Source organism: Scyliorhinus torazame, chromosome 8 (assembly GCF_047496885.1).
Source record: "Scyliorhinus torazame isolate Kashiwa2021f chromosome 8, sScyTor2.1, whole genome shotgun sequence".
Lineage (NCBI taxonomy): Eukaryota > Metazoa > Chordata > Chondrichthyes > Carcharhiniformes > Scyliorhinidae > Scyliorhinus > Scyliorhinus torazame.
The window spans coordinates 133,719,077-133,739,968 of record NC_092714.1 but is presented as its reverse complement, the minus strand read 5'-3'; the positions used below and the strand labels follow the sequence as shown (position 1 = coordinate 133,739,968).

At 46.1% G+C, this 20,892-nt stretch overlaps 2 protein-coding genes across 5 annotated transcripts in view; one reads left to right on the top strand and one right to left on the bottom strand.

Annotated features, from left to right (window-relative positions):
- The window catches only part of serpine3 (serpin peptidase inhibitor, clade E (nexin, plasminogen activator inhibitor type 1), member 3), a 49,506-nt gene extending 42,367 nt beyond the window's left edge, over nt 1-7,139 (top strand). For 2 of the 3 annotated variants that reach the window (XM_072514212.1, XM_072514211.1), the window contains exons 6-9: nt 31-131; nt 645-731; nt 1,372-1,455; nt 7,032-7,139. In XM_072514212.1, the coding sequence (XP_072370313.1) occupies nt 31-131; nt 645-731; nt 1,372-1,455; nt 7,032-7,075 (316 nt within the window). In that variant the 3' untranslated portion in view covers nt 7,076-7,139. Of the gene's footprint in view, nt 1-30; nt 132-644; nt 732-1,371; nt 1,456-6,890; nt 6,975-7,031 lie in introns of those variants that run through there. The other variant, XM_072514213.1, reaches the window with a different exon arrangement.
- A 609-nt stretch (nt 7,140-7,748) lies between these two features.
- ints6 (integrator complex subunit 6) overlaps nt 7,749-20,892 on the bottom strand; it is a 202,364-nt gene continuing 189,220 nt past the window's right edge. For both annotated transcript variants that reach the window (XM_072514208.1, XM_072514207.1), the window contains one exon: nt 7,749-8,586. In XM_072514208.1, coding sequence (XP_072370309.1) covers nt 8,567-8,586 — 20 coding nt within the window. In that variant the 3' untranslated portion in view covers nt 7,749-8,566. The remainder of the gene's footprint in view (nt 8,587-20,892) is intronic.

Sequence of the window (20,892 nt, the reverse complement as noted above, 5' to 3'; positions counted from 1 at the left end):
ACTGCATCTTGTCCCACTTTTAACATGTAGATTTAAAGTGCAAAATACGTTTAACCTCAAGACGGTGCTGACCACTTTGGGAATCACTGACCTCTTCAGTCCCACGAAAGCAGACTTCAGTGGAATTTCTGGTAAGTCACATACATAAGGTTTATGCATCAGTGGGAAACTTAATGTTTTAATAACCGACTTCTTTTAATATTCCTGTATCATCATTTAAACAATTTGGGCCTCCCCATGTCAGAATTAATAATAGGCAAATGAATTATTCAGGTGTGAAATTAAAAAAAAAATTAGAGTACCCAATTTTTTTTTTCCAATTAAGGGGCAATTTAGCATGGGCAATTTACCGACCCTGCACATCTGTGGGTTGTGGGGGCGAAACCCACGCAGACACAAGGAGAATGTGCAAACTCCACACAGTGACCCAGGACCGTGATACGACCCCGAGTCCTCAGCATCGTAGGCAGCAGTGCCACGTGCCTCCCCCTAGGTGTGAAATTTTAAGCATCCTTTTCCAAGATGAATGAAAACACATCATTAGCAAACACCAATGAATGAAACCAAAAATCACGCTCCATTTTTCAATGCAAAATGCGATTTTGAATGCTCGAGTAATAACTGGTGCTGCTTCATAATTTCAGAGCAGGAAAAACTGTTTGTTTCTGAAGCTATCCAGGAAGCAAAAATAGAAGTGACAGAGGATGGTACTGAGGCTGCAGCTGCTACAGGTAGTTACTGTTTTAAAGGAGATTCCCAGAGTACTGTGAACAATTTCCTGCCACACCACAAATCAAATGTTCACGTGAGATATATAAAAATAGCAAACCAGTTCCCTTACATTGGGATGGCAGATAAATTGTTCAGAGATGATGAGAAGCCTCATTATGTGATTTCCTGAAAGTTAGCATGTTAAATCTTCCTTAAATCCATGCCATCAGCCGTGGGCAGTACGCTTGCCCAAGTCAAAATCATTGGTTCAAGTCTCATTTCAGACACTGGAGCATCAAGTCCAGGCAGATGCTGTGGTGCTGCATTGTCGGAGACATCCTCAAACCAAGTCAATGCCCTTTCAGATGAACATAGAAAATTATGATCTCATGATCCCTTGACGCTATTGTGAAAAGCAGCAGGGAGTCACGACCCTCAAACAACAATACTAAAATAGACGATCGGTCATTATCTCATTGCTGTTTGGAGCGTGTTGTTCTCTGCAAATTGGCTTTTTGCGGATTTTTTTTAAAAAGGGTTACTTTGAAAACAATGCAAACGTACAACTTGGGTATTAAATGTTGTAGTTTTATTCCAAAGCCTTTTGAATGTACCCAGGTCTTACCATATATCTTGTAATCATATTCCATTCTGTTTTAGCAATGGTTTTACTGAAAAGGTCTCGGGCCCTTGCATTTAAGGCCGACAGGCCATTTTTCTTTCTACTGCGGCAAGCCAACACAGGTGATGACATTTATATTGCTTATTATGCACATTTTTGATTGTACAACTAATCTTCATCTGGTGTAGTTCTTGTTCAAATTAGAATGTATTTTGCAGTTATGCAAGTGCACAAACAGCAAAAATGAGCATTGCAACCTCGCCCTATGCTACACAATGTGTTCAATTCCCAGTCAGTGGAAAGAAAGTCTATGGAACCACAGAAGCAAATAATAACAGGGCTACATAAACTTTTGGTCAAAGGAGAGTTTTCTGGAGGGTTCCCTTTGAAAGAAGTGTAAAGGTTTGGGAAGAAATTTGCAGAACAATGAACTAAGGTGGCTTAAGGTATAGCTACCAATTGTGGGGCAAAGAGATGTACAACAGGCGACAGTTGAAAGATGCAGAGCTCTCAGGAGTGTTGTGGAGCTGGAAGAGGTAAGATAGGGAGGGATTTAAACAAAAAGGGTAATATTAAATTTGACGCATTCAGGATTGAGTCAGTGAGTATAGGGTTGATGGGTGGATGAGACTTGGTCCAGGATAGGATATGAGCAGCAAAGCTTTGGATGAGCTCAAGTTGATAGAGGACATAAAGTGCAAGATGGGAGACCGGCCAAGAAAAACACTGAAATAATCTAGTCTGGAGGTAATAAATGCACAGATGAGAGTTTAAGCAGCATGTGGGCTGGAGGTAGGAGTGGAGGAGATAGAAAGATGTAGAGAAATCTACATCTTCATCCAAGGTGTTGACTGTTGCAGAACGTATAATGTGGGTAATTCCCAATGCAACATGACTCCAGGCTTTGCAAGTGGACCAATTATACAGGATGCAGGATGGAAATGAATACTGCTGTGCCATATTGGTATATGCTCTTGCTAAGCAGATTTTAGTATGAATTGTTGGTCATTTTCCAATGGCAATGGAATGAAATCCATCCACCATCTTGAAAATTTAGGTCTCCTTGATTCCCATCTAAATAAAAAGCAGTGTGCCTTTCACATTTTCACCTCGACATTACTTAACAGTCACAGGGCGGCGCGCTGGCGCAGTGGTTAGCACTGCTGCCTACGGCTCTGAGGACCCGGGGTCGATCCCGGCCTCGGATCACTGTCCGTCCGTGTGGAGTTTGAACACTCTTCCTGTGCCTGCATGGGTTTCACTCCCACAACCCAAAGATGTGCAGGTTAGGTGGATTGGCCACTCTAAATTGCCCCTTACTTGGAAAAAATAATAATTGGGTACTCTAAATTTATTTTTAAAAGATTCACACAGCCCAGGCCAGTTGGCTTCTGTAAGACTTCTCAATTAGCTCTACCCAATGCCCTACCTTTCTTTTAGGTAGATATCCAATTCCCTTTTGAAAGTCACTCTTGAATCTTCCAGTATCCTTTTTAAGGAATGCATTTTAGATCAAAACACGCGAGAGAAAAATAATTCTCATCTCCCAACTTTTTTGCCCACTATTTTAAACCTGCATCCTCTGGTTACCTATCTTCTTGCCAATGGAACAGTTTTCTTCATCAACTCTCTCAAAACGTGTTATAATTTTGAACCCCACTATTAAATCGGCCCATAAAACTCCGTTAGGAGAACAATTCCAGCTTCTCTGGTACCTCCACCTAACTGAAATCCCTCATCCCTGGTACCATTTCTATTAAAACGCCTCTGCATCCTCTCCAAGGCCTTGACATTGCTTCTAAAGTTCTGTGTCCAGAATTGGAAATCGTACTCTAGCTGATGCCCAATGATTTATAAAATGACGTGCCCTACTTATGGTATGTGGAGTACTACAATTCTCCATGTTTTTTTGAAGCTGTATCAGGTATATCTTACATACAGACTACAATCAAATTCAACAGTTCATCATTTGCAACTGCAGCTCAAAAATAACTATACATGCAACATAGGACTTAGGACAGGAGTGGGCCATTCGGCTCTTCAGGCTTGCTCTGCCACTTGATAAGATCATGGTTGATCTGGTTGCAGTCTCAATTGCACTTTTCTATCTGCTCCCTAGAATTCTGAACTCTTCCGCTATCAAAAATCGATTCAACTCAGCATTGAATAAAGTTAATGACCAAGCCTCCACTCTTTTGTGGGGAAGAGAATTCCACAATCGAACAACATCAAAGAAAAAAAATTCTCACCTCCATCTTAAAAAAGGAGACCTCTCATTTTTAAACTGTGTTCCCTAGATCTGGTCTCCCTCAAAACATCCGCCCCAGTATCCACCCCATTAAGTCCCCTCAGGATCTTTTGTGCTTCCTAAGATTATCTCTTATTCGTCTAAACTCCAATTCGTATAAGCCCAAAAGATAATCCATTCATCCCAGTCTTGTGAACCTTCTCTGAACTGTTCGAACACAATTAAATCCTTTTTCAAAAAAAGACCAAAATTGTACACATTTATCCAGATACGGTCTCATCAAAGCCTTGTACAGCTGCAGCAAAGCTTCTCTACTTTAATAACAAAACAAAATGTTGGAAAAAGTCAGCAGGTCTAGCAGCAGCTGTAGCGAGAAATAAAGTGAACATTTTGATTCCATGACTCCTCTTCAGAGTTAGGAAGAAGGAGAAAGGTGACGATTTAAAACTGTTTAAGGGGGAACGGAACAGGGGGAGCAAAATAGGTCAGGTAGAGAATCCATAGAATCCCCATAGGAGGCCATTTGGCCCATTGGGTCTGAATTGACCCTCCAAAAGAGTACTCTACCGAGGCCACATCCCTGCCCTATCCCCACAATCCCAGCAATTACTCATGGCCAACCCATCTAGCCTGCACATCTTTGGACGTGGGAGAAAACCCACGTAGACACGGGGAGAACGTGCAAACTTCACACACAGTCACCCAAGTCCGGAATTGAATCTGGGTCCCTGGCGCTGTGAGGCAGCAGTGCTAACCACTGTGCCACTGTGTGAGCTAAGGAGATATTTGACAAAGATGTCACAGAACACAACACAAAGAGAGTCCGAAAGGTAATGTTAAAGACTGATAGTGGCATAAAGGTAAGGCAGCAGAATATGCAATTCCCTACTTGTATATTCCATTCCCCTTGCAACACAGCAACATTCAATTTGGTATTGGCTGTATCTGCATACTAACTTTGTGAGATTCGGGTACCAGGACACCCAGATCCCTCTGTACCACTGAGTTCTACAATTTTTATCAATTTAAATAGTATAGGCGCGATTTAATGGCCTCACCATGCCCGGTTTGGTGCGACGAGGCCAATTAACCTCGTGACGCTCAAAACATCTTACGAGATTTAACGGAATCTCACGAGACATTGTGATCTGGATCTCACCATAGGCTCATCTAAATATGTCTGCACTTAAATATGTCTGTATAGTATTGTCACAGGGCCCGGGAACTCTCAGCCACACCTGGGAGACCTCGTCATTTAGCACTGGTTTCCACAAATGTGGACCAAGTGTAATGACACCTGGGAGTGAGGGAGTCTCCCAGGCCATTAGAGATCCCTGGGTGGCTGGGCTCTGGGCAGGGTGGTATCCTGCTGCCACCCGGGCACCCTGGCAGTGCCACCTGGGCACTATCAGGGTGCCAAGCTGACGGTGCCATGGTGCCTATGCCAGGAAGTGGCCCTGGGGGTGCCTTGCCCTTATGGGGTGTAGCATGAGGGCCTCACAAAAGGCAAGTTGGGTGCTTGGGGGAGCGGAGGGGGGAGAAGAGAAGAGGGGGTCTGGAGGCTACAATGGGGTGAGGGGAGGGGGGAAAGAGGGGGTATGGAGGCTGCAATGGAGTGACTGAGATAGGGTCAAACGATCGGAGCGACATTCAAAATGATGCCCTGATGTGCAAATACTCTTCTTGCACTGGTGAGCTGTGCTCATCAGTGCAGGAAATGATGCAAGTGCGGTTGTGGCGGGGCTTTCCTCGCCGAAGCCAAAAGAAACGGCAAAGTGCCGTCAAACAATGGTGCTTTTCACGGCACTGCAGGTGCTGAGAAACACCCGGCTAAACACGCCCGAAACGGAATGGTTTCTATCCTGTTAAATCGTGTCCTATACTTTTTTGTTCTTCCTGCCAAAGTAGACACATTCATATTTTCCCACATTATAACTCCACCTGTCAAATTTCAGCCCACTCATACTGTCTATATCCTTTTGCAGAATCCCCATCCTCCCTTGACAACTTATTTTCTTACCTATTTTGGTGTCACAAGCAAGTTAAGCTACCGTACATTCAGTTCCTTCATCCAAGTCATTGATCTTTGGCCGTAAATAGTTGAAGTTCCTGATCCCTTGGCACTTCACCAATTTGCCAACACAAGAAAGACTATCCCGACCCTCCACATCCTGGTAGTTAACCAATCTTTATCCGTGCTAATTTCACCCCCTACATCAATGTACCTAATTTTATGCAATAACCTTTGACATTAGATCGTATCAAATGCCTTTTGGAAATCCAAGTAAACAAAATTGACAAGTTCCTCTTTAACCATCCTGTTTGTTACTTCCACAGAGATCTATAATAAACTAGTTAAACACAATATCCCTTTCACAAAACCATATTACCTTTGCCTGATCACATCAAATTTATTTATTTTTAAATATCCTGCTAAACTTCCTTAATAATGGAATCGAGCAACTATGGTAAATGTTAAGCTAACTGGCCTATTGTTTCCTGCTCGTAATATGGGGCTAAAGCTTTGCTGAGTTATTAAATATCTCCTTAAACTATGCCACTGCATCTCTTTTTATATAAATTTAGAGTATCAAAAATGTTTTTCTCCCCAATCAAGGGGCAATTTAGCATGGCCAATCCACCCACCCTATACATCTTTTTGTGGGGTGAGACCCAAACAGACACGCGGAGAATGTGCAAACTCCACACAGATGGTGACCCGGGGTTGGGATCGAACCCGAGTCCTCGGCGCCGTGAGGCAGCAGTGCTAGCCACTGTGCTACCATGCCACTGCATCTCTACTATCCTTTTAAATCTTTTAACCAGGTCAGAAGATTGGACAGGTTTTAAAAACCAGCAAAGAATGACTACAAAAAAGAGACGGAGAAAGTGGAGTATGAGAGAGAACGATAGCTAGTAATAAAAGTATACCTTTCATCTGGTTTTCCAGTTCACTATAGCCAGCTCTGCCTTTACACCCTTGAGTTTAAAACTAGCCTTAGATTCACATTTCCCCCCTTCAAACTGAACATGAAATTCTATCATATAACTACTGTCCCCAAGAGGCTAGATTCCTTTGCCATAAAGTCATTGATCAATCCAATCTCATTACATATTACCAGGTCTAGAATAACCTGCTCCCTAGTAGACACTAAAAACTGCTTTAAGAAATTGTCCCAAGTACATTTCCTAGGTTAATTTTGTGAATCTGATTCTCCGAATCTTAATGTAAATTAAAGTTACAATTGATTTTTGCTGTATCTTTTTTTACAAGCCTCATTTATTTTTCCTGTATACTTTGTCCTACAGTGTAACTACTGGGGGAAGAGAACCTATAAACTATTCAAGTTTTAATAACTACAGTACCATTAGTTCAGAGTGGTTGAACATGATTTTGACAATAAACATGCAAAATGATAAAATATTAATATTGTCCATTTAATTCCACAGGAAGAATTATTTTCATGGGCCGAGTGATGGATCCTCTTGAATAAATACATTCCAAAGTGTTTTATTTCCACTTAAAATTTAGAAATAAGATTTCTGGCTTTAGAAAAATTCATAGACCTTTGTATTTATTAACTTGCACGTCAATTTAAACAGCAAATAATAGTCTAGCTTAAAGAGGGATTATATATTTACTATACAGGTGTTTTGTTATATAAATTTGGTTTGTATGCATTTATACGTCCATCCTTACTTAAAGTGACAGCATTGTAATGCTAAAGAATGGTTCCATGAATATTAATATTTTGACTCATCACTCCCCTATTTTATCAACACATGTTCAGGAAAAAGTGCTATTGATGTGCAACAGGGAGTAAAATCGCCATGGGAATTTTACATCATCAATATCATCATCATCAATTACAGAGTAATTGTTCCAAAAGTCACTCTCTCCCACATTCACTCTACTTTAAACATTCAGGCTTACCTCATATAAAATGGCAAAAGTTCAATCCAAATTTCATGTAACTGACTATATATAATATATATTGCTGATGCATCATTACATTGCTAAGAAGACAAATGGTCAATGCATGTAAATATGGCATCCATTCCAGTAGGCAGCAGTTACCTCTTTGCAGTTGGGCCGATCACTTCACTTTTACTCAGAGGTTAAAGGCACCCGGAGTCCGGTGACATATGCAAATAAAAACAATCCAATATAAAATAGATTTTTTTAATGCAGGAAATAGTAACAAAGGCATTTTAAATAATTTTCAAAATATGGCGATTTACAACACACAGTGTTCCATTCAAAAATAATTTGCTATAGACAAATCTTAGCTTCAAGACAAATGTCCATATATGGTGTATTCAGTTTGTTTGGCAAGGGTCAGTTCCCAAGGATTTACCAGAAGGGTTGACCTGGGGAAGCTAAGCCAGGCTAGAAGGAAACTGCGACAAAATGCAGACAAAAACACATTTCAGAATTCATCGGATGCAAAAGACATTTCCTCCTTTAATTCCAATGCAACATAAGATCAAATCGGGTTCACTCTTGTCACAATGAACCATCCCATCTCTGAAGCAAGCTGCTTCAACACAAAAAAAACAAGGGTTAATTACAGAAAGCAAATGTTGCAACAAAATGGTGCAATTCAGAGGGTAAAATAACATACAAGTAATCTACTGGGATAGTGAAGTCCCTCTTGCCCAGTGTGCTGAATATGTTGTATAAACATCTTATTAACCAAGTGGCAGAAACACCATCAGATGACACATTTTTAAAAATACTCCTTTTGCCAAGGTCCAGATAGTTTATCTGTGCAAAGAAAAATTAAAGCAAATTCTCGCATAGACCAGGTGAAAGTACTGTAAAAATAAGCTCGCAAGGTCCAAATGGAGCTTTTTTTGATTGCTGTAGAATACCAAAAAGAGTCCAGTCTCATGGTTTCTCAGGATTGATTATCGGTTATTGATATGATTTACCCGAATGGATTTACTTTGTATTTCTTCCAATATCCCTTCAAGCTCTTCAATTAGTACTCGTTTCTTAAACCTATATGAATTAAAAAAAACAGCATTAGTGCTATGCAGCAAATATCCACCATCAATCTGTTCATTCCACAGTATACATGGAGATAAAAGAACATTAGATGTGATATTTAGATCACAAACTGCTAAAAATTTCAAAAATAACCATTTCTCCCTGTCACTCGTCTTAATTCCCTCTATCAGCCTCACTGCCCCCAATTGTTTGCTTCAGTTGTTGGGTGCCAAACATCACACTCTAAGGTTCACTTTTCAGTTTCCTGGCCAGTAGGCAATACAAAGCAATGTAAAGAGTCGCCCTGGTTAACTTTCCTTCCCTCTACTCATTTACATCAGAATGTAATTAATCTCTGGTATGCCTGCTCATCGGAAACCTCAATTGCATAATTTTTCCTTCAAAATGGACCTCTTCCTCAATTTCCTCCCTTCTCCTAAACACAACAAAACCTATTAAGACAGTTCAAACCAATTTAGTTACCGAGATGGATGCACCTGACATAAAGAGGTCCGAGGCCGACTTTTCCAGGAGTTGGCTCACACTACTATGGATCTACGTATACAACAGCATAACCTGGGGTGTAACAATACTGTCCCTCGTGACCAAAACCTGGGCCTGTCTATCACACATGTATTCCTTCGCTCCTTTAATCTTTATGGGCAGACAAGTCAACAATTAATTAGGTAAACTGATTCAATTTATCTTTATGCAATACTAAAATGAAGAATGTGCTACTTTCTTACTTCAGTGGGTCATTTCACTGGATTCAACCAAATGTCTCAAAGCATTTCTCCTCAGTCAGGGCAAAAGACCTGTGTTTTCCCTTCAAAAACCTGACTGATTGCAGTTCTTTTCCTTCCTGTCTTCACAGTTGGAAACTTAGGAATAGAATAGGTAATTCAGCCCTTCGAGCCTGCTCCACCATTCAATCAGATCATGGCTGATCTCTTCCTGGTCTCAAATCTACATCCCTACCTGTTGCCCATATCCCTTTCTAATCCGTTTTTTAAAAATCAGAAATTCATCTACCTCCTTCTTGAAACCATTTAATGACTTCGATTCCACTGCTCTATGGGGCAACGAGTTCCACAAATTCACCACCCTCTGCGAGTAGTAGTTTCTCCTCGTCTCAGTTCTAAATCTACACTTCTCAACCTATATCCATGATTTAGCATTCAAAGATATTCAAATCGTTCCAACACAACAGCCGATCAATACTGAAATGACCATATCTAACTACTTATAAATTAGCCTCGGAGGAAAAACAACTTGCTTTTATCTTTTGGCTCGGTGCCTTTTTAAAATAAGGATTACATCTTGGTTCAAAAAGGTCAACATTGAAATTAACTACTTCAAATCCTGTGAGGAAAATCTTTTAAAAACACAAAATGTAACAACTGTCCCTTGACATTCTTTGCTTTACCATTATGACAACATTCATTGGCACTCACAGAAGAGGAACCCTGTTTCAGTCAACCATTTGGGCCAACTTATTTATCAACGGCAAACCTCCTTAGAATCCTCACCATTTTTCTTACTTTTCTGCACCATCCCACCTGCAAACCTAAAATCTTCCAGAACCCCTCCCTCACAAGACCCTCTCATTCAGGACCTCAAAGCAAATCTATTCCCAGAAACCTGACTTCAGGTATCGACTCCTCCCGGCTTGCTACATTCCATAACCTAAAGCAAATAATAATTTTCACCTTAGCTTCTACCCCTGCTGCTCTGGCAAAAACCAGTTCACCTTCTTCTAGCGTCCCGAGGAAAAGAACAAACTCCGACAGAATCGTTCATCCAATATCAAATTCCAGCTCATTCCTCTCGGGTCGCTATGAGACTGCTCAATTATTTTACCAGCTTCCATGGAAACCCACATTCCCACCAAATCACTCACCATCTCTACCAAATCACTAACCATCCACCATCAACACTTCCATTCTCACCAATCACTCATCTTCCCCCAATCCCACTTCCACAAATGCCCTCGATCCCACCAAATCATGTCTCTGATCCAGTTGGACAATTCCTGGAAGTGCTGCTGCGTGAAACATTTGGAAGGGCTATTCCCTTTGGTGTCTACTACACCTGTCAGATAACAGGAGTGCAGCATTCTCTGCAGGTAGTGGCATCCAAAGTCCATGCAGTCTGCAGCATGTGTGCAAAAAGTATACGCTTAAGAGGGCATTTCATAAAGCTGTTACCTTAAGGATGCTCACATCAGAAATAAAAATATTTAAATGAAAGAAGAATGCATTTGCATTAGATGCAAAGCAAATGCAGCCCATATTCAGAAGCAGCTTGAATCTCGAACCAAAGCTACCCTACAAAGATCCCTTCCAATCGGTGCACATTTAGAAATGATTGGTAAGGAACAAGGCAGAACAAGCGTCTAGAGAAAGCACAGGTAAAATAACAAAACTATCCTTGACCCCCTTCTGTGTTTCCAAATACTGTAACATCTAACACTATCCCTTTCCTAATCATTGAACATGTTATAACTTCCCAATCTGTGCTCACCTTTACTGAAACGGCAGGCTTGAACCTCTTCAGCATATTTCCATCCTGCCCCAACCAAAAAGGTTCAGTCAAAAACTACATCCTATATCAGTTATTTGGACAAAGGTGAACTAACCCATCTATCTGCAGCCTTTGTTGGTTCTGCGCGTCTGGTTTCATTTTCATCTCCTAATTTGTAGCCAGAAAAGCATCTGTAATGGCTTCCCTTCCTGTTCTGTGACCGCTGGAGTTCCCCTTAACCTCCCAGTTCTCATCTACACGCTACCCTCAACATCAACCAAAAACATGCTTAAACCGTACCCAGATTACCCCCGGTGCACTTTTGACCCTTCCATTGTCTCTGATTTGCCACACTGATTGCTGATATCCACACAGATTGAACAGAAATTTCCTCCCAACAAAATATTGCCTTTAGGCCCTGCCACAAACAGCATTCTCCAGCCACTGGCTCCACCTGTCTCTCTAGCAACTGCCTGCAGTTCAACCAGATCATTTGTAACAGTCAGCTTTGGACCACAAATTCCCTCCATCCCCAAACTGCATACAACTCCACAACATTATTCAACTCCCCCCAACCTCGCTCATCTGCTGCTGAAACTCTCTGCCATTATCTCTGGACTGGATAATTATAACACTCTCCAGCATCCCATCTTCCACTCTCCATAAATGATAGCTCATCCAAAATTATTCTTCCTGTATCCTGACTCGTCTTAAGATCTGTTCACCGATCACCCCTGTGCTTGTTGACTTACTTTGGCTCTTGGTCCAATAGCTCAAATTTAAAATTCTTATCCTTCTTTTCAATCCCTTCCATGTCCTCACTCCTTCTTGTCTCCAATCACCTATACCCTTCCAAGTTCTTTGGGCTCCTTCAATCACTGCAAAGGCAATGGGCCCTGACAAGATCCTGGCAATAGTTCTGAAGACTCGTGCTTCAGAACGTGCCGCACCCCTAGCCAAGCTGTTCCAGTACAGCTACAACACTTGACATAAACACGGCAATGTGGAAAGTTGCCCAGGTGTGTCCTGTATACAAGGAACAAGGTGATAATTGGCTGGGTTGGATTTGTCCTATCAGTGTACTCTCCATCATCTACAAAGTGATTGAAGGAGTCATCAACATTGCAATCAAGCGACGCTTACTCAGCAATAACCTGCTCACGGATGCTCAGTTTGGGTTCCGCCAGGGTCTCTCAGTTCCTGACCTCATTACATCCTTGGTTCAAAAATGGACAAAAGAGCTGAATGCCAGAGGTGAGGTGAGAGTGACTGCCCTTGACATCAAGGCAGCATTTGATTGAGTATGGCATCAAGGAGGCCTAGCTAAATTAGAGTCAATGGGAATCTGGGGGAAAACTCTCCGCTGGTTGGAGTCATAATTGGCACAAAGGATGGTTGTGGTGGTTGGAGGTCAATCATCTCAGCTCCAAAACATCACTGCAGGAGTTCCTCAGGATAGGATCCTAGACCCAACCATCTTCAGCTGCTTCATCAATGACCTCCCTTCCATCATAAGGTCATAAGTGTGGATGTTTGCAGAAGACTGAACAATGTTCAGCACCATTCGCGACTCCTCAGCTAATGAAGCAGTCCATATCCAAATGCAGCAAGACCTGGACAATTTCCAGGCTTGGGCTGACAAGTGGCAAGTTACATTCACGACACACAAGTGCCAGACAATGGCCATCTCCTACAAAAGAGGACCTAATCACTGCCCCATGACATTCAATGGCATTACCATCGTTGAAATCCCCCCCCCCCCCAATCAACATCCTGGGGGCTTAACATTGATCAGAAACTGAACTGGACTAGCCACATTAATACTGTGGCTACCAGAGCAGAAATCCTACGCAAAGCCTGTCCACCATTTACAAGGCACAAGTCAGGAGTGTAATGGAATACTCTCCACTTGCCTGGATGGGTGCAGTTCGAACAACACTCAAGAAGCGCAACAACATCCAGGACAAAGCAGCCTGCTTGATTGCTCCCCCTTCCACAAATATTCAAATCGTCCACCACCAGCGAACATTGGCAGCCAATTGTACCATCTACTCGATGCACTGCAGTAATTCACCAAGATTCCTCAGACAATACCTTCCATACCCACGGCCACTACCATGTAGAAGGACATGAGCAGCTGATACCTCGGAACCCCACCACCTGGTGGTTCCCATCCAAGTCATTCACCACCCTGACTTGGAAATATTTCACCGCTCCTTCACTGTTGCTGGGGCAACATCCTGGTCAGCATAGCGGGTGAACCTACACCTGAAGGACTGCAGCAGTTCAAGGCGGCAACTCACCACCACCTTCTGAAGGGCATCAAGGGATGGGCAATAAATGCTGGCCTAACCAGCAATGCCCACATCCCGGAAATGAATTTTTTCTTTAAAAATCGCCGTTCCTGCACTATCGCTTTCTTCACTCTACCATCGGTTGCCATTTCTTCAGTTAGAAAAGTCCTAAGCTGGAAAGAGTTGAACTCGGACTTCCGGCGACGACAATGCCCTGAGAAGTCGCACATCAGGTGGCTGTCCTCCCGCGAACCTGCAAAATAGCCACTTGACCTGAAAAACACCTAAAAACTGAACAATTCATCTCCATGACTTTAGCAGAACAGGGGGGCGAAAAGAAAAAAGAAAGGATACAGGGCAAAAGTCAATCCAGGGGCTGAAAAGAGACCAGGAGTGGGAAGGACCTGGTTCAGCAACGAACGGAAGAGCCGACCGGCGCACGAGGCAGCGAAACCTGAACTTCACCGGGCGAGAGGACCCGACCACCCAAACACAAAGCCCTCCCTTACCAGGGGGTGGCTGGATAGCATTCCTCTCAAGAGCATTGAGGGAACACAGAGATGAGACGAAGTCGGACATTCAGGCGGCGAAGGGCGCGGTAGCTGAAGCTCTGGCATGCATGCAACTGGTCCTGGGCAAAGCCGAAAAGCGATTGGAGGCCCAGGAGGCGACGATCACAGATCTGGAAAGGATTGCAACAGACCAGAGTGACTGGAACGTCACCCTAAAAATTGAGGTGGCGAGGCTGGTCGCGACACAGGACAGCCTTAAAGGAAAGGTCGAGGACCAAGAGAACCCGTCGAAACAGCAGAACCTGCGAATTGTGGGCCTATCGAAGGGGGAATCGAAGGAGTGACCCCACAGATTATGTGGCCCAAATGCTGGGCAACCAGGTGGGAAGGGAGACCAAAATAGACAGGGCACACAGGTCGCTCCGACCAAAGCCGAGCATCAGCCATCAGCGAATATAGCGAAAATGCACCGGTACAAAGACTGGGAGAAAATCCTGCGCTGGGACAGAGTCCAAGAACTGCACCTAGGAGGGACATAAGATCCGGATATCCAAGGTCATCGGGGCTGACCTGGCCAAGCGCCAGCCCGCATTCAACAAAGCAAAGGCCAAGCTGTACAAGAGCGGCCTAAGATTTGGTATGCTGCACCCAGCCAAGCTCTGGGTCACATTCCAAGGCAAAGAACACTTTTTTTTTTACAACCCCTGCGGAGGCAGATAAGTTTGCTGCAGATTTCGGGCTTGAAAAGCGGCAACAGGGGAAACGATGATGAGCCCATAGGACCAGACTGTAACACTGCAATGTGCTCACAAGGGTGTGGGTGGTGGGGGGGTGGGAAGAGAAAAGAGCCTCCCCCCCGCCAACCTGTACAACCAACACCACAGAGACTGTGCGGAAGAATGTGGCCTCGTTCTGAAAAACGAAGGTAGCAAAAGAGGGGAGGGAGGGTGAGCTGCGTTCAGACAAGTACAGGGTAAGATGGGGGACAGAGCAAGCAAGAAGTTCAGAAAGCGGGTGAGGGAAGGAAACACAGCAACTCCCAGGAAGGGAGCCATCACACTAGCGGGTCATGAGAAGGAAGGAGGCTGGCAGTGAGGGGGACAGATAATGGGGACGGGGATGTAAACGGGGAGAGAAGTGGGGAAGGGGCGATGGGGGGAGTGGGCTACAGGAGAGAGAGGAAAGGGGATGGGGGGGGGGTACTGTAAGAAAGAAATAGGTAAATACAGATGGAAAACGGCAGACTGGCTAGAGCAGGTCACACGTGGTGGCTTGGAACAAAATGGCACTGTGAGCAACCACCTAGAAGGGTCCCTGGGCAAAGGGAAACCCCAGGGCGCAGGGGTATATCCATGTGGCGGATGCACAGTTGGCAGCTATGTTGGATGTCCCCATGGACAAAGAGAAATCCCGGAGCGCAGGGGTCCGACCTCATGGGGAGAACAGTGACCGTGGCCATTTTGGACCGTTCCCACCAATAGAAACCCCAGAGGGTTGAGGTGCGTCCACCAAGTGAAAATGGTTAATACCCAGCAGCCCCCCCCCCCCCCCCCCCACCCCACAAAACCAGGATATGAAAGCTGACACAGTCTTCCTCCAAGGGACGCACGCACCTGAGGGAGAAGGACTGACTGCAGGTAAGGAAGGGCTGGGTGGGACAGACCTACCATTCCTGCTACGGGCCAAGGGCCAGGGGGTTAATCGTTCTAATCAATAAGAGGACGATATTTACGGCGATGAAGACGGTAATGGACCCAGAGGGACGTCATGGTCAGCAGTGTTCCAGACGGGGCACCGGTAGTCCTCGTTAACGTGTACGCTCCCAACTGGGACGACACAGAGTTTATAAAGAAGACCATGGCAGAAATCCTGGACATAGATACGCACCGACTGATCATGGGAGGGGACTTTAACTGCGTACAGGACCCAAGGACGGACAGGTCAAACCCCAAAACAGGAAATACCTCTAACATGGCAAAAGAACTTGGTCTTTTTATGGAACAGACGGGGGCGGTGACCCGTGGCATTTCACCCAGCCAGGGGAGGAGTTCTCCTTTTCCCAAGTACAGGTCTATTCCCGGATCGAGTACTTTGTAATAGGGAAATTGGTGCTTCCAAGGCTTTTAGGGCAGAATGCTCCACGATCATAATCTCCGACCACGCTCCACACGACTTGGATGTGAGGTTGGAGACGGGCAGTGCCCAATGCCCTGCTTGAAGGTTGGACACGGCCCTAATGGCCGACGAGGCTTTTTATGAGAAAATATCACAGGTCATCAACTAATATTCAACTAACCGAGTAGAGTGGGAGTACCTCTGGGAGGTGCTGCGTAGGTTTGGGTTCGGGGTAGGGTTTATCAATTGGGTTAAGCTCCTTTACAGAGCCCCGATGGCGAGTGTAGTGACGAACCGGCGGAGGTCGGAATACTTTCGACTGTACCGAGGGACGAGGCAGGGGTGCGCCCCCTGTCCCCCCTGTTGTTCGCATTGGCGATCGAACCATTGGCCATGTCATTGAGGGAGTCTATTAAATGGAGGGGGGTGGTCCGAGGGGGAGAAGAGCATCGGGTGTCGCTATATGCGGATGACCTGTTGCTGTACGTGGCGGATCCAATGGAGGGGATGGTGGAGGTCATGCAGACCCTAAGGGAGTTTGGGGAGTTTTCGGGCTATAAGCTCAATGTAGGGAAGAGTGAGCTCTTTGTATTACAGGCGGGGGACCAAGAAAGAGGGATAGGGGACCTACCGCTGAGGAGGGCGGAGGGGATCCAGATAGCCAGGAGTTGGGGGACCCTACATAAACTGAATCTGACGAGGTTGGTGGAGCAAATGGAGGAGGATTTCAAAAGATGGGACATGTTACCGCTCTCGTGGCGGGTAGAGTGCAGTCGGTCAAAATGGTGGTCCTTCCGAGGTTTCTGTTTGTGTTTCAGTGCCTTCCCATCGTGATCACCAAGGCCTTTTTTAAGAGATTAGGCAGGAGTATTATGGGGTTTGTGTGGGCGAATAAGACCCCGAGAGTAAGGAGAGGGTTCCTGGAACGCAGTAGGGACCGAGGAGGGTTGGCGCTGCCAAACCTGGGGAGCTACTGCTGGGCAGCAAATGTGGCGATGATCCGCAAGTGGGTTATGGAGGGAGAGGGGGTGGCATGGAAGAGGATGGAGATGGCGTCCTGTAAAGGAACGAGCCTGGGGGCGTTGGTGACGGCATCGCTGCTGCTCTCGCCGACAAAGTATACCACGAGCCCGGTGGTGGCGGCAACGCTAAGGATCTGGGGCCAGTGGAGACGGCACCGGGGTGCAATGGGAGCATCGGTGTGGTCCCCGATCAGGGGTAACCACCGGTTTGTCCCGGGGAAGATGGACGGGGGGGGTTCCAGAGCTGGCATCGGGTGGGGATTGGAAGAATGGGGGACCTGTTCATCGACGGGACGTTTGCGAGCCTAGGGGCACTGGAGGAGAAGTTCGAGTTACCCCCGGGAAATGCCTTTAGATATATGCAGGTGAGGGCTTTTGTGAGGTGACAGGTGAGGGAATTCCCGTTGCTCCCGGCACAAGAAGTTCAAGATAGGGTGATCTCGGGTGTATGGGTCGGGGAGGGCAAGGTGTCGGAAATACACCAGGAGATGAAAGAAGAGGGGGAAGCGCTGGTAGAAGAGTTGAAGGGTAAATGGGAGGAGGAGCTGGGGGAGGAGATCGAGGAAGGTCTGTGGGCTGATGCCCTAGGTAGGGTTAATTCCTCCTCCTCGTGTGCCAGGCTCAGCCTGATACAATTTAAGGTGGTCCACAGAGCGCACTTGACGGGGGCGAGGTTGAGTAGGTTCTTTGGGGTAGAGGACAGATGTGGAAGGTGCTCAGGGAGCCCGGCGAACCATGTCCATATGTTTTGGTCATGCCCGGCACTGGAGGGGTTCTGGAGAGGAGTGGCGGGAGCAATATCTCAGGTGGTGAAAGTCCGGGTCAAGCCAAGCTGGGGGCTAGCAATATTTGGAGTAGTGGACGAACCGGGAGTGCAGGAGGCGAAAGAGGCCGGCATTCTGGCCTATGCGTCCCTAGTAGCCCGGCGAAGGATCTTGCTAATGTGGAAGGAGGCGAAGCCCCCCCAGCCTGGAGGCCTGGATAAATGATATGGCTGGGTTCATAAAGTTGGAGAGGATTAAGTTCGCCTTGAGGGGGTCTGCGCAGGGATTCTACAGGCGGTGGCAACCGTTCCTAGACTATCTCGCGGAGCGTTAGAGGAAGGTCAGTCAGCAGCAGCAGCAACCTTGGGGGGGGGGGGGGGGAGGGGGGACTGCCTGGGAGGGTGGATGAGCAAGAGATAACATGAAGGGTTGGGGAAACTGGCACGTACGGGTGAGGGCCAGTGTACAAAGCTGTGTAAATATATCATTTTGCCATGTATATATCTTGCTCTGCGCGCTTTCCCATTTTTTTTTTGTTACGAGGCAGGGGGGGGGGGGGGGGGGTTATTGTTTGTAAGGGAGAAAAATTGTGTTAAAAAACTTTAATAAATATATTTTTTTAAAAAAAACTAATATTCAACTAACAACCAGAATGGGAGGTCTCATCTCAACTTTCTGGGAGATGCTGAAGGCTGTGATCAGCGGAGAAATTATCACTTTTAAAGCACAAAGAGACAAGGAGGAGAGGGCGGCTGGGCAACAGCTCGTTGACTCCACACTGGAGGTGGATCTGCAATACTCCGAGGCCCTGACCGTAGAGCATCTGGCAGAGAGGAGAAAGCTACAGATGGCACCGGGACCGGGCAGTTTCCCAGCGGATTTCTACAAAAGATTCGCCACAGCGCTGGCCTCGCATCTGCGGGAGATGTTCACAGACTCGCTGGTGAGTTGCACACTGCTGCCCACGCTGGCACAAGTCACAATCTCGCTGATACCTAAAAAACCCAATATAGAGTGCAGTTCCTACAGACTAATCGCTCTACTAAACATTGATGCAATAATACTGGCCAAAATCCTTGCCAAAAGGCTAGAGGACTGCGTACCAGAGTTGGCCGCAGAAGACCAAATGGGCTTTGTCAAAGGTAGACAGCTAACATCGAATATCAGGCGCGTGCTGAACATGATCATGACCCCATCCAGAGAGAGAACACCTGAGGTAATCGTCTCACTGGACGCAGGAAAGGCCTTCTACAGAGTCGAATGGAAGTACCTCATAGAGGTTTTGGAGTGGTTCGGGCTCGGAACAGGATTCACCTCCTGGCGAGCATACGGACAAAGGCCATCAGCTCTAAGTACTTCCACCTGCATTGAGGCAGGGATGCCCGCTATTCCCGCTGTTGTTCGCCTTAGCGATAGAGCCACTAGCGATCGTGCTCAGAATGGCAGAATTGGAAGGGGATCCGAAGGGGACGCAGAGAGCATGGAGTTTCGTTCCATGCGGAGGACCTGCTCCCCTACATCTCGGACCCACAAACAGCATAGAAGTAATCATTGCGCTCCTGAAAGAGTTTGGAACCTTCTCGGGCTACAAACTCAACACGAGCAAAAGCAAGATCTTCCCGGTGAACTCGCAAGGGGGAGGGGCAGAGCTGGTGGGGCTGCCGTTAAAAAGGTCCAGCACAAATTCCGCTACCTGGAGATCCAAATTGCCCACGATTGGATAGGGGACCACAAATGGAAGCTGACCAGTCTGACAGAGGAAGTAAAAAAGGACCACCTGCAGAGATGGAATACACTCCCACTCTCTCTGGCGGGGAGGGTAGATGATCAAAATAAACGTGCAGCCCAGGTCAATTTTCCTACTTAGATAATATAATAATAGCTTATTGTCACGAGAAGGCTTCAATGAAGTTACTGTGAAAAGTCCCTAGTCGCCACATTCCGATGCCAGTTCGGGGAAGCTGGTATGGGAATTGAACCGCCGCTGCTGGTCTTGTTCTGCATTACAAGCAAGCTGTTTAGCCCACTGTGCTAAACCAGCCCGATCCATCCCCATCTATATCCCCACGGCGTTTTTCAACTCACTGGACAAACTAATTATGGCGCTCGTGTGTGTGAGTGTATGTGGGGGTATCCCAAAGAAGGTTCTACTGAGAACGAAATCCATTGGGGGGTGGGGGGGGGGTCTAGCCCTCCAAAACTTGCAGTACTGCCACTGGGCAGTGACAGCAGAAAAAAATAAAGGGATGGATAAAGGAGCCGGAAGCCAAACGGGTGCTCACGGAGAAGGATTCCTGCAAGGGGACCTCTCTCCGGGCCCCAGCCACGGTGGCACTCGCATCCCCACCCAAGAAACATTCAACTAGTCCAGTGGTGGTGGCAACACTCCAGTCGTGGAATCAACTGCGACAACATTTTGACCTAACCGAAATGTCTGACAACGCCCCCATCTGCAATGAACACAGGTTCCCACCGGCGCTCACAGACGCCTCCTTCAAAAAGTGGAGGCAGGACAGGGCAGACGCTGACAGTTAAGGACCTATACACCGACGGCAGGGTAACAATGCTTGACTAGCCAACAGAAAGATTCCAACTGGCTGGTGGCAATAATATAAGGTACCTATAGCTTAAAATCTTTCTGCGAAAAGAAACAAGGACGCACCCACGACTGCCACGGCAGTCACTACCAGAGGAATTGCCGGACGCAGCCATTTTAGGCAAAGGGAACTTTAGCGACATGTATGGACGACTGATAAGGTGGAGACGGCACCCAACTGAATGAGACAAGGAAAAAGTGGGAGGAGAACCTAGGGTTCGAAATAGGGTGGGGATTCTGGAGTGAAGCACTGCAGAGGACCAACTCCACATCCACATGCGCAAGGCTGAACCTAACGCACTAAAAGTGGCACAGAGAGCCCACTTGACCAGAATCCGAATGAGCAGGTTCTTCCCAGGGGTGGAGGTCAAATGCAAAGGAGATCCGGCCAACCACGCCCACATGTTCTGGCCTTGCCCCAGACTTGCTGGGTACTGGACAGCCTTCTTTGAGGCAATCTCCAAAGTGGTGGGGATGAGGGTAAAGCCATGC